This window comes from Pseudopipra pipra, chromosome 5 (genome assembly GCF_036250125.1).
Source record: "Pseudopipra pipra isolate bDixPip1 chromosome 5, bDixPip1.hap1, whole genome shotgun sequence".
NCBI classification, from domain to species: domain Eukaryota; kingdom Metazoa; phylum Chordata; class Aves; order Passeriformes; family Pipridae; genus Pseudopipra; species Pseudopipra pipra.
Window position 1 is genome coordinate 36,599,811 of NC_087553.1, and position 13,691 is coordinate 36,613,501.

Consider the following 13,691-nt stretch of genomic DNA (forward strand, 5'->3'; position numbering starts at 1 on the left):
ACAACTGTTGTCATTTCAAAGTTCAACCTGTTTCCAAGTCATGAATAGCCACAATAAACAGTGATAGTCCCAGATGCTGCCTCTCCTAGATGCAGAGTGTTACTAGAGCACGAGTCAGTAAAGCTGTCAGGCTCTTGTCTATTACACTCACTAAATTTAACTGTAAACTCTTAATGTTGAACATTTCCATCAGAGTTCACTCATCCGTGTCACACACCTTTAGATAATCAAGGAGTATCTAGCTCTGACCATGGGGAACAATTAGTATATCTTGCAATAAAGCTGAAAATTTGGTAAAGAAGAAAAGGGTGCCTGAGACATGGTGGATTACAGTAGAGAGGAGGAGAGGAAGATGGGAATATTATCTGAGAGTTCTTCCTGCTGGACTGTAGTGAGAGGTTTGAAAAGCAATGTACAAAAGAGTTGTTGCTGCTCCCACTTCTACTCTCTGGAGCAGAATTTCAGTCAGCTGCAGCTAGATGCGATGTTTCATTTTAGTAAATAAAAGTCACTTTTTACGGACACAGACTTTGTTTCTTTTCTCATTGTTCTTTACTAAGAATAACTAAGCTTGGAACTGAAGGTTACATTGTCTGACTCCTTGCTCAAAGCATGTCTAATTTAGGAGTTGGAGGAGGCTGCTCCTGTTCATATCCTTTCAGGAAAGAGCTACGCAAGCTCTTTCAGCGTTTTACAACCCTCATTTTGATCCCTACTTAGCTTCCTCATCCTACAGTTTACGTCTTTATTTGGGAAGAGGATGCATTTTGTCCTCTTGCTCAGTTTTCACTTTTAAAGACAGAAAAGAATGTAAAATGTCCTGACAATTGAGAGCAGTTCTGTAGCAGCAAGTACTTCATGTTTCTCTAAACGGTTCTCTCAAAACCCTTCCTCTACCACTAATAACCTCTGTTTCTCAGCTGCAGTGAGAGAACTAGATCCAGGCAGGATCCATCTGTGCCACCTGGAAACAACAAAGCAGAGACCACTCACCTCTCCACACCATTAACTATTTGAAATCAGAAGGACGTGATGTGAAAGGCGCTACAGAAACTCTCTCTAGTTTTTAGATAAAGACTGCTGCTCCCACACACTACCTCTGCTTCTGTAGGCTCTCCTGTTCCTTCTGGTCTATAGGTAGTTGATATCACAGTCATAGCTATGGTTTTCTTAAATCATAGTTCTTCAGCTGTCATATGAACGTTCTAGTGTCAAGTCTAGCTCTTGACATGCCTGTTCTGGACAGGGGTAAGATATATCATTTTAGAAAATATATTAACCTTATAGCCTCAAAAGTCACCTACCTTGTCCTTCCTAGTAGCTGTCTTTTTTAGGAGTATTGGGAAAGGAGAAGTTCTTCTCTGAAGAAACTCACTTTTTCTTCGATATTCAGCTACTTGGCATCCCAAGGACATGAATAAACAACTCAGATACTGTTTGTTTTTCCACATTGAAGCAAACGTGGCTTATCTTCAGCTCCTTAACCTACCCTTTCCACCCTCTGTAAGCATCAGGCAGAAGAGGGCTGTGTAGTCACCCTTGGAATGTGTCAGGCTTCTTGGATGAGTTAGAGAAAACAATGACAACAACTTGTGTTAAATATCTCACCCCAGGTAACACACTTAAGCAGTTCCAAGAGTCACTCAGTATTTGGATGCTGGTCAGACACTCAGGCACTGCCAAGGCTCAGGGCAACCTACAGCCTATTCAAGACGGGAGAAATGGATGGAGGGACAGATTACGGATCTGAGACAAGTTATCATCTTAGTATAGGAAAACTTGATTCCCTAGATGGGATTCCTAGATGAGCTAAACAGGAAAAAAGGACAGCATTATTGTCTTTTCTGTTAATTTTTTCTTTGTTTGTTTTTCTTTTTGGTTGGTTGGTTTTTTGTTGGTGGTGGTGGGGGTTTTTTTGAGCAGCCAGTGATCAGAGAATCTTTTATTTATTATTGTTTACTAGCCAAGAACAATAAGCTGATGGTCTGGATTCATCTGCAACATATTTGATTAATTTATATAGCTCATCTTTTGTCACAGATCAATAGATTGTTGCCACCAACTGTTGCAGTCCAAAATTCAAATACCAGCAGAAAAGGAACTGCCTAGGACTAAACAGGAAGCCTCAGGCCACAGGGGCTGGGGAAAAACCCACCATCTAAAAGACCAGACAAGATCCATTGACCTGCCTCCCCCAGCAGGATGTGGAGAGACTTTGCATGATGCTGTCAGATATCCCATTGTTTTCTTCCCTCCTTGTGTAATCCTTATTTCAGGAAAAGCTGACCACCCTTCCCCAGTGTAATCTTACACTTACTGGAAATATCAAATCCAAATACTGGATCTGAGAAATGTAAATCCTTTTTTCCTTTATGTCACCCCTGCTACTGGAAATGCTAATAGATTGTGGAATCCCTTATTTGGCATAACCCTGCCTCCTTATTAGCATGTTAAGCCTCCAAGACCCTTAAATAAGCGCTTTGCATGTTCAATAAAGTATTCCAGTTTTTACCCCCATATCTGGGATTGTGTTAGCTTTATTGGACTCTTACAACCAACACCATCTCATACTTGAATGTGGTCAAGGCACTGCTGAAAAGTGGCAGGCTGAAATGGAAAATGGATTACAAGTGGCAAACAGCAGAGCGTAAAGGCAGGCCAATGGTTATTGTCGTCTTTGTCACCTATCAGCTGGACTAAGGCCCTGTGACATGAAGGCCGTGTGAGTGTAAAGGTCATAGTCCTAAAAAACTCCAGGTAACATGGAATGCTACAGCTAGCTTTGTCTGCAAGTTAGGGTGCCGCATATGTAGCAAATATCTCCTCGAGCTGCATACAAGCTTTCCCTAGAATTTAGAAGAAAACTAAAGACATTGGTATAATCAAAATGCTAGTGAAGTTGTGCCCAAGATATAATAAAAAAACTCGCTCTGTACATCTGAGAGGAAGACAGTTCTCTACATCTCTGTGCATTTGGTGCAAAGGACCTCTGTGAGCAACGTGGATCTTGCCCATGCATCCTCCATTAGAAGCCTCACACCGAGAGGGAGCTCCTCACCTACTACTGACAGAGAACCACCTCTGACCTCTTTAGTCTCACAGCAGCACATGCATTTAAAGAAAAACAAATGAAAATGCCATCAGAGAACAAAATATTCTGCCCCTGCTTCTCCCTATGGAAGAAGCATTATGGTACAAACGAGACACGAAAGATGTTTGTCATTGTACGTAAGTGCTCAGGTGCTCTCAATGCAGGATCGAAAAAAAATATATGGATTAAAATATAAAATATCTTTCTCTGCTTCCTGCCTGCTTCTGCCATATTATTGCCTGTCTGCTCTTTTCTCCCTTGCCTTCCCTCCATCTCCCATGGCAAAGTGAAATCCTGCTCACCATCAAGCACAAGCATTGTCAGTCGGCTCTCACCTTTCCTTTTTAGCCCTCTGCTGTGTCTACAGAGGGAATGTTTGTAGGTGAGTTGGGAACAGTGACATGCAATGGTGCTACCCTGCCACAGCACTGCAAAAAGTGCCTTTGTTCGGTTGACTCAAAAAGTGAAACACTTATTTTGGGTTACATATGAAATGTTCAAATAAGGCCTAGCTAACTCTCATATTTCTTTATCTGTACCCCTTAAACCATCACTCCCATTGCATGGAAAAGGCACAGGTCTGTATTTCTAAGCATAATGCTCCACATGGCTGCAGGGAGGATTTTTCAGAAGGAAGGAGTTGTTTCCCACCTAACTATTGCTTTGCACCTCTCGCCCCCCAAAGTAAATGGAAATTATTGCAGCCAATTCAGGAATGCTGCTGCTGCCATCTCCTGAGAACAGCTAGGCTGAACATGTTTAATAGAGGTACAGAAGTTGCTGCTGCTGCTGGAATGTCTGCCCAACAGTGCCCTAATGAAATGGAGTCTTTTGGTTGGACTAGACTAATCTGTAAATGAGTTATATCTAAGATTACTGTTTTCAAACTAAAAATATAGGATCCAAAACTGTATGTCTAGCAGTTGCCTGGAAATCTCATTTGCAGATATAACATTAGATCACAGTATATGATGTGATTAGTCTTCTCTGCTTCCCAAAGGCACATGGAAATCCCCGCTCTACTGAGCTACGGAGGCCTCCAAGTCCAGTTGGGAGAGCTGAAATTTCAAATTCAAAGACACAAAGGCTGCTGGGACTCTCAGGTGAAATGCTTACCCTTCTCACTTTAATTGTAAGCATAGAAATTTTGAGGAAAACTGTCACAAACTACCATAAATTTAAAGACTGTCAAGGATAATAAAAAGTCTTTTCAAGTAGCCTTTAGTCATCATTGAAAATAGAATTCAGCCTCCTTCACAAATTAAGTAACATCAACAGCTCTGTGAAATTATTTTTAAAAAGTCCCCAAATCCAAAGAGTACTTTTTCCTTTTTCTTTCTCCATATGTGGATATATGACTGCATATGTTCTCACAGACAGTAAAAGGTTTTTTATTTTCTAGGAGCAACTATGTGGGTCTAAAAGGCGTTCCCAGAATCTTACTTTTCAGTTGTTGAAATAAGTATTTTACATTGTAAGAGTTCAAAAAATGACCTAAAGCTACACATCATGTACAACACCCTCAAAAATAAAGTGTGAGAGTAGGAATGCCAATCAGTTCCAGGGGTTTCTTCATTATCAGCATCTTGAGACACACTTCCTTGCATGAAGCTGTGCTATATTGTCATCTACACCCTGCTGCTGTTAATGAAATGTCCTTCCCATTCACTCCTTTACAATAATGCTTATTCTGACCTTTGTAAAGTACTTTGAGACAATGCTTCAAAAGCACTAAGAAAGTACTACATAATATTATCTGATTATTATAACTCCAGTGACAACCATGGAAAAATGTTTTCTCTGTTTGCCCAGAGCTAATGACTACATAACAAATATCACTATAGTAACATGACTATTTCTAATTTTCTTTCAAATTGCCAATGACATTTTGCTTCACTTTGAGATGTTTCTGCTTGTAATTTCTGAACTGAATTGAAATTCTACCATTTTTTACAGTGAAAATTTACCTTTCTTGGTCACAGAAGTGGTAGTGCAGATATCCTTCTTTTCCTTTAGCAAGTCATAAAGAAAGAGAAAAAACTCCCTTGCAAAGACTTATCTGAGAGCTTAAGAAGAGTTTTGGAGCCTCTGCTCCCACTATCCTGTATCCTAGATAATGTCTAGGATGTCTCACATTTTACATCCCACAGAGGCTTCCTCTAGGCTACAAAATATGAGCTACTTAGTTTTGTCAGAGTACCAAAAACAGTGAAAGGCTGTTTTTTAACTTAATATTCCTCAGTCATCAGAGATGGTGGTATAACCTCGCAAGTCATTCAGCTTTTTCACTACAAACATATTGCCAGGGGTAAGGTACTAGGTTTCTCGGAGCCTGCTGGCCTCTCCTGCTGCTGCAATGGGTCTTACCACGGCACTGGCAGAACAGCCAGCACTCAAGCAGTGACTGGGAGGGGATGTTGCTGACTGGATTGTGATCACTGCACACTACTCAGCTGTGACAGCATATGCTTGGCATTCAGAGCCAGAAAAGGACATGATGTTGTCCTTGCACGCTCTGAGCAGCCAGCAGCCTTCTGGGGAGTAAGGAGATGGACAAGTGAAATGTGTCAGGAAGAGAAGGGGAGCCAAACTGAGTGTCAATAAGAACAGCAGTGAGAAAAGGAACATGTACGACAAAGCAAAAGAGGAAGAAGGAATGTGCTAAAAGGCAGAAGGGCAGAGAGAGGAGTTAAAAAATGCTGAGAGGGAAAAGCCTTCTGATGGTGACAGGAGATATTTTCTTATCTAAGAAAGGATCCAAGAGAAAAAAAAGAAAAAAAAAAGGGTTAAACCCAAGTGCTTGGAGTTCTCTGAGCACATTCCTTCCTTTCTTTGGGAATGGCAGTTCCCAGAGCAAGCTGCAAAGTCTGCCTCAACAAAGCTACCATTGCCACTGCAGTCTAAATAGACAGTTAAGGACCTCATGTTAACACCAAAAAGCTGGATTCATATAGAAATTACCTTTACAGTAAAGTCCTCTGTGTGTGTCTGTATGTGTTTGAAATAATTTCAGTAAAAGTTATTTAAAAAATTCCACTAGAAAGAAATTCTCTATGCTTTCATTCTAGAAAGAATAGGTGGTTTTGCTCATATTACCTGAAACAGATCAGAGCAATGCCTGCTTTGTCCCCTCCCCTCCCACATATCCTAACAGCTTTTACACCATTTTCAACTTTAGGACATATTCCTCCATGGGAGTTGAGTGTAGTGGTGTGCTGGGTATTTCTTCAGCATCAGAGGGATGCCAGGATCCCCTACCTACTCTGGTTGCAGCAGGAGCATCCAGGGCTGCCAGAAGCATCCAGCAGAGCAAGAAGCTGAATTCCTGTCTCTGACTCTGCAGCAAGAAGCTGCACACTATGGGTCCTAAACAAAACTTCACCTGAGCTGCAGATCTCTGTAATTCTGGTTCTGAAGCAGCTGCTTGGTGAGCTGGCAGGAAACAAGGACAAAATATTCTCTGCTTGTGGTACATTCAAAGTTTATTTACTATGATATTTGGTGCACCATTTTGGCTTCAAAGGACAACTCTCTTAGCTGGAAAATTCCTGACCTTCCTGGTTTGATATTCAGCAGCTCTGCTAACAAAAATGAGGGAAGAGAATCAGCAGCAAGAGGATTTTTGTGTGAATGCAAATAGGCAAATGAACCAGAAACTCCTTTTGCTCTTTATCCTGCTCCCCCAGAGGAAGGACAGGAACATGACTCAGCATTTTTGAGCATGGAGTATTATTGAGCATGGAGGTTTTTGTGGAGATAGGTGTATGCCCCTTATGATTAGGCAGAGAGTTTCAATATAACATAGCCTTTAAACCATAGATATTTGTTCTAAAGCTCATATTAAGCATATATTAAGTTTCAGCCTTATATTTTACATTTTGATTAGTTCATAGTTCAGAAAACCCTAAATATCTTGATGCCTGGTAAGATAACACTATGGTTAATTAAAAAAGTTACCTGACTGATACTCAGCAAGGGATGGCAACAGCTGAATGATAGTGATATTTTTTCAGTATGAACCATTTTTTCCAGCATGCCCTTGCCCTGTAACATATGTTATAGCTTGTCTGTCTTTTTCTAAGTAGAGTAATCTTCTATTGTCCTGCAGCTACAAATAGGCAGTTAGGTTTTATTGCCAACAGCTGTCCCACTCCAGAAAAGGAGGAGGCCCCCCTCCATTCTGGTTATCAACATGGTCTGAAGGTCTTATTCAGCTTCAGAGAACACTACAGCTGGCAATATGGCAAACTACTGAATGCTGTGCCTAAGCATGCAATTACATTATAATTCTTGAGTGTAATACTCTGCACAGTTGCTACAAACAATGTTCAGATGAATCTTGCAGCAGTTAGTTGACCATCTTATCCTCTGAAGATGGTGGTTTATGGAGGAATAAATTGCAGGCACTGAAGTTGAAATTAGGAAAGTGCTTTGCATGCTTCACCTTATATTCAGGATGGAAAATAAAGAACACAACTTACTCAGAACACATAGTAAGACTAAATATGTTATTTAATCTCAGGGACCCTTAGGCTAGAGATGAAATCTACTGTGTGTGGATGTAGTTTGTTAAATAGGCTGGTAGTCTGATACAAGATATTAACCAATTCTCAAACAAGCAATATAATTTTATAATTGAAAAGAGAATTTTTTTTACCAGAAAAGTATTTATAAAGTATTTGAGGCACATTGGCACTACAAAAGCAGTAATACAATGACATTAAGTAATAATGAGATTAATCATAGTAATTACTAATAAGAGAATAAGGTTTTCTTTCATAGCTTTTAGGTTTTGTATTTCCTGTAATGTTAATTCAGTTAAGATGCAAGATTTTTCCCCAGTGTGACTTTCCCCAGCCACAATCAAGAGTCTGTACCCTTAGTCCAATACAGTGCCACTAGTTTGACCTGGATAAGCAGGAAGAGAGTACACTAAAGATCACGGCAGTTATATGAAGAGTGTGGTAATGATGGAGCTAAATTATTCATTTTGCCACCCAATTATGTCTGGTAGCTGAGGTACAGAAGCAGTATCTCTCAAACTGCATGTAGCCTAAATTAGTGGAACAGCTTACGTGCACTGAAGAGTCTGTTTTCAGACTGCATATGTCTTCTCATTGCACTTGCAGAGAGCAGCTGGACACATTTAAGGTGTACTGACCTATTAGTCAGCATACTGACCTAAAATACAGTTCATTAATTTAAATTACTGTTTAGTTCACTAAGTCCTTGGGCTTTGGTCACACAAATACAGTGTATTTGGTCTGCTTCTTTGTTCTGTCAGAGACATCCATTCATGGCATGATAAAATCATTAGTGCTGGTTATGTGTCACCATGTAAATGCTTTTTTTGTTACCATGTGCCTTTTCTTTCAGCTTTGGCATCTAATTGTCAAGATGCATTTTAGTTTCCTAAATTAGACAATCTAATTTAATGAAAACTGCTTGCAAAACAAGTAAATACACTAACAAAAGCAAAACATTATTTCATTTAAGAAATTTGTTACTAGAGGCAGGACTTCACTCAGTGTGCTTACTCATTGCTATTCATCATTTAGCATTTGTTTAGGGTTGCAACTGAACAAAGAACAGTAAATGCAGTTTACTGTAGAAAGGCAAGATCACATGGCCTGGACCTTAGCTAATTTATCTTTCATGACAGATTCTATTTTCTGCTACTAGTATTATTAACAGCATTACATTTCTCCCATGATAGTGCATCTGGAACTCTTGCACTGCAAACTCAGTGGTAGGATTTAATTTGTGCGACATTATTCAGTTATCAAGAAAAAGCTCATGCTGGGAAACACTGTGGCTAGCTAATGATAGCATAAAAAATGAGTTCTGAAGGCAAGAGCAAAGTTTAAAATACTTTGCTAAAAACGCTTTCTTTCTGAGGCTGCACTATCCCATTCCTGTCATAGGAATCTGGGTGTTCACCAAGAAAGTCTTCGGAGGAAGGTTAACAGGTAGATATGCTGAGGCAGTAGACACAGAATGAGCTGGACAATTAAATTTCATTTATTTTCTGTTAAGTAATGGCAGCTGGACAATGCAAAGACTGCAGCACTGCATTATATGAAAGCCACACTGAGATCGCTTTAGTCTATTCCTCTTTCTGTGTAAGATCATCTCTACATATGTAATTTTCAACAGAAGCTAATCTAATCCATCCTTGGAGACATATAGTGAGGGAGAAGCCGTGTGACTCATCACATACTTCCTATAATGTTACAGGCACATGGTTTTGTATGACATTCTGATATTCACACCCACATTAACTAGAATACAAATATACCCATGGCATGAGTAGCTGTAAACAATGTAGCTGAAAATCAGAAATCTTCATGGAGGGTCCTACCAGGATTCAACAGGAGTCTGCTCTGGACAAAACATAACTTATTACCTTTACCTACAAACTGAAAGACAAAGTAAAATGAAAGTTAGCAGTTTTTGGAAATTATGGAAGCTGATGGAATTGTAAATTAGACAGATGAATCCTTTGGTAGGGTGGGCTTATTTGAATATCCTGTCTTAATACAGATAAATTTGCACTCACACATCTAAGGAAGAAAGGGCATAGTTTATACAGACAGTATTGGGCTAAGTATTTCAAAATGATACAACATGAAAAGAAATCAGGGTCTTGGTAGATAATTGAGCTTGCAGTGGGATGATGCAATTAGAAAGTGAATGTCAGCCCTGAAGCCTAAGCAGGGAAAATATGAAGTGGGAGTAGGAAGGTGATATTAGCTCTGTTTATAGCAAATGTAAAACCGTCACAGGAATGCTGCATGGAATTCTCATACTCACACTTCGGAGTGGACTCTGATAAATCACAAAGTAGTCAGAAAGTCCTGCAAAAAACATGCTGAGATCTGAAAGGCATGCCTTATCGTGAAAAGCTAAGAAAGAGCAAGCGCCCTGTTTTATCAAAAAGACAAAAAAGACAATTGTAAAAGATGTTTTGATTGTGATTGGCTTGTGATAAGAGGAAAAGGCATAACAGTATGGGATATTTTTCTCTTGATCTAACTGCAAATAAAGCCCTTAAAAAAAAGCAAACCACCCAGTGAATAATTACCCATATTATCTGCGAGATGTTGCATCTTCTACTCTGTATTGATATGTCTAAAGGCCTTTTCACAGAGATTGCACTTTCAGGAGAAATTACAGGCCTGCTGCTGAGACTTAGAGCTGAGGTGATGCAACTTGCAGGAGCACAATGATCTCTTTCATCCTCAAAGTCTGTGATTAGGTGACTAACACAATTCTACTTTCTTTCTTTGTTTTCTATCAAACAGTATTGATGTATACTTGCTGAGGAAGCACCTCTAAGTCTTTTGAGTTTGAAAATAAGGCATAATACTGCACCAGCGTTGGACAGATTTATCACCACTGAAATCAACAGACTTGTTTTTTAAAATAATCCTGAGAATGGGGAGACTGTAAAGTTGTTTCTGAACAGCACAACCTGTTCCCACCAAGGAAATAGCCATTCAAAAATCATGCTGAATCACAGGAACTGGAAACAGTACTAAATTATGTTTCTACAGAGATTAGTTCTGCTGAATACAGGAAAATCACATCCTTCAGTTTGTAATTTTATTTATCTATTCTTAAATTGGAAATAACATCTAACTCTTGAGTGGTCCTGACTGCAAAAACATCAGACTGTGTTTTCAATAAATAATTCCACTTTAATGGCAAAGTAATAATTTAGACAGATACAGTGTGCACACCTGCAAAAAAATATACGCAAGCTGGTTTACAAGCTAGAGGAACAATAAACCAATAGAAAATACATCATCCAGTTAAGTCCGATGACACCAAATACTTATTATTAGGGTTTTACAAAGACTACAAAAATTTTCAGATGATTTATTTCACTGTTTCTGTCTATTTACATGATATGTTACATCAAAAATGTACAAAATATAAAATGTGTACAGACAAATGCTTCACAAACAATTTCTGAGTTGTAAACTAGGTGGACTCACTGAGATGTATTGCAGGAAGTTTTGTATATGTAATATTGTGTGTTTGTGAGCTGAATATGGCAGGAAAAGATTTGCAGGTTTACTCAGAGCACAGGTACAAGAAAGAGCAGCTTTGCTTTAGTTCTTTGAGTCAGTCAAGGTGTATGAGCTAATATTTTGCATCAGAAATGGATCTAGATTTGGGGGGCATGATGTTGGTTTGACTGAATCCTACATGCATAAATTCAGAGTTTTATTAGGGCAGTAGCACCGTGTAGGAACCTCTAGATTCAGCGATGCAGCTGAGTGCCATTTGGAAACTGCATTGATTTCTTTGAGTTACAGCAAGTGACCACAGGGCAGCCACAAGGAGTTAATAGCACCAGATACACATCCTGAAGGTGACATCCATGGAGGTGTACAGTACATGTCTACACAATGCCAAAGCCCTTAGGTACCTTCTTGTTCATGTGCACCTATTTCAACCTCACGTCTCTTATGGTAAAAGAGCATTTCTGATTACTCTGAGCAGTCTGAATGCAATCTGTTTGTAGCCTGCCGTGACATGTGAACTTATAACATTTTCAGACTTTCCCCCCCAAATGCATTTGCTTCATATAGATAGTGAAAAGTGCTGACTGTAGCATTGATAGCTCCTGCATAGTCATAATAACTGTAAGTACATAACAAACACACCAGGTAATAACAGCTTTTAAGGTTTGCATTCTTGTATTTGTTTGCAACATACGGGAAATCTCAGCAAGTGAAACATCTCTTAACACCAACAGAATAAAATACATTTTTTTTGTTTGTTTTTGATTTGATTTGTGCAAGGCTTCTTTTTTTGTTTGTTTGTTTGTTTTTTTTCAATATTTACAATACCCACCCAATAGACTGTGCAAAACCAACCCACTTTTACAGTATAAACTCTTCCTCTTCCACAGTGGACATCACTGCTTCAATGTTCTTTTATGCTGAATTCTTCAGGTACAACAATAGCAATCAAAACAACATGCTGAAACTAGAAAAAGGAAAAAAAATCCATATATTTGTGCTCATGCTGCATCAAGTGTATCCAGCTCTGCTGGATAAGTATTCAAAACATCTATCCTCCAAAAATTCCATTCCATGGGACTAAATGGATTTGAGCTGATTTTGTCAGCATTTAAGTGGCAGTAGAAGTGGGTTTGGGTTCCTTGTGTATTTCTGAGGGTAGGCAGAGCAATCTATTCACAAGATAAAAATATTATATAGCAACTGTTCTTTCTCGTATCCATTACTTTAAAAAATCATGATATACAGGTATGAGGCTACTATGTTACTGATGTTTTCTCATTAGTAAATGAAGAAAAAAACAGTGTAAATTACCGATGGTTTAGGAATTAAACCAAACTGTAAAACTGTTCTAGAAATCTGTTTTAAGGCAGTGAGACAGCACCATAAGAAATGTTCCTTCTTTCACTGAAAAGGCTCAAACAAATGAAGCCCTAAAAAGCCTTTTATCAGTGTTGGTTAATAATTGGTATAAAACTGTTGTTAAGGAGTGGGCAGGTGGTTAAAAAAGACCCTTGTGGTAAAAAGAACTTTATAAAATCTGTGACTTGTGTACTAAAAACTTGATGGAGCGCATCACCATGACCATGGCAGTTAGAATTAAATTGGCACTTATCCAGCATATCACAGTCATGTTTTCTGGTGATTGCACAATACTGTTTGTGCTTTCTGAGTTACTATCATCTTTGACTCGTTTTGGAATGGGCAGTAGTGTATAACACAAACACCGCTGCCGTCCTGTGACCAGCACCATGTGGCACAACAGAGGTTAGAAGAGAATTAGAAGACTGCATTATTCATGCAGTGCCTCAGAATAAACTAAGAGAAAAAAACCAAAGAAGTTTCACTGCAAACTTGTACAGAGAAACAGAGACAGAGAGAGAAAGAGGAAAAGGGAAAAAAAAATCCAGTTTGGCTAACACGTGTGCAATCTGCTTAGATGCCCTTGGTCTAGGGCACTTTCCAGTTGACAAATGGAGTCTCACTTGGCTCCATATGTATTGAAATGCCTTGAAATTAAACTAATTCAAGCTTTCCACTTCAATTTTTCTTCCTGACTTTGCAGAATTAGGTCTCCTGCCTACCTACAACACACCATTCTCACTCAGGGACCTTGGCATGCTGCTTTAATACTGGCAGTGGTCTCGTGGAAACAGATTTTACCATAATCCTCCACCAAGATTTGTCCCTTTCAGAGAGTTGATTCAAGGGATGAATCCAAAATGTCATCATGGTGGCTGGTGCTATCACTGTCACAACTTTGTGCGCTCGAATAGTTGGCTGCCTCTTGAAGCCTCATTAGCATATTCATCTGAAAGAAGAAAGCAATGTTTACATAATCTCATCTCATTTAATACTGTAGTGACTGTGTTAAAATTTAATTAAGCTCCCTTGCTGTTTGAGGTGTGCTGACATCTAGCTGAGGGACGATACAAAAGGATTTCAGAAAGGGCAGGGTGTTAGCAGCTCCTACTGCCACTCTTTTCATTGCCTTCTGGTTTTTAAATAGAAGTTTAGAGGTCCAAAGAGCCAGAAGGATACAATGGAACTGCCTGCTAACTCTCTTT

General features: G+C 39.2%; 1 protein-coding gene across 10 annotated transcripts in view; it reads right to left on the reverse strand.

Moving 5' to 3' along the window:
• Nucleotides 1-10,770: 10,770 nt before the first annotated feature.
• Nucleotides 10,771-13,691, reverse strand: part of NAV3 (neuron navigator 3) — a 527,200-nt gene continuing 524,279 nt past the window's right edge. For 9 of the 10 annotated variants that reach the window (XM_064655607.1, XM_064655608.1, XM_064655605.1 and 6 more), the window contains one exon: nucleotides 10,771-13,435. In XM_064655607.1, the coding sequence (XP_064511677.1) occupies nucleotides 13,316-13,435 (120 nt within the window). In that variant the 3' untranslated portion in view covers nucleotides 10,771-13,315. The remainder of the gene's footprint in view (nucleotides 13,436-13,691) is intronic. The other variant, XM_064655602.1, reaches the window with a different exon arrangement.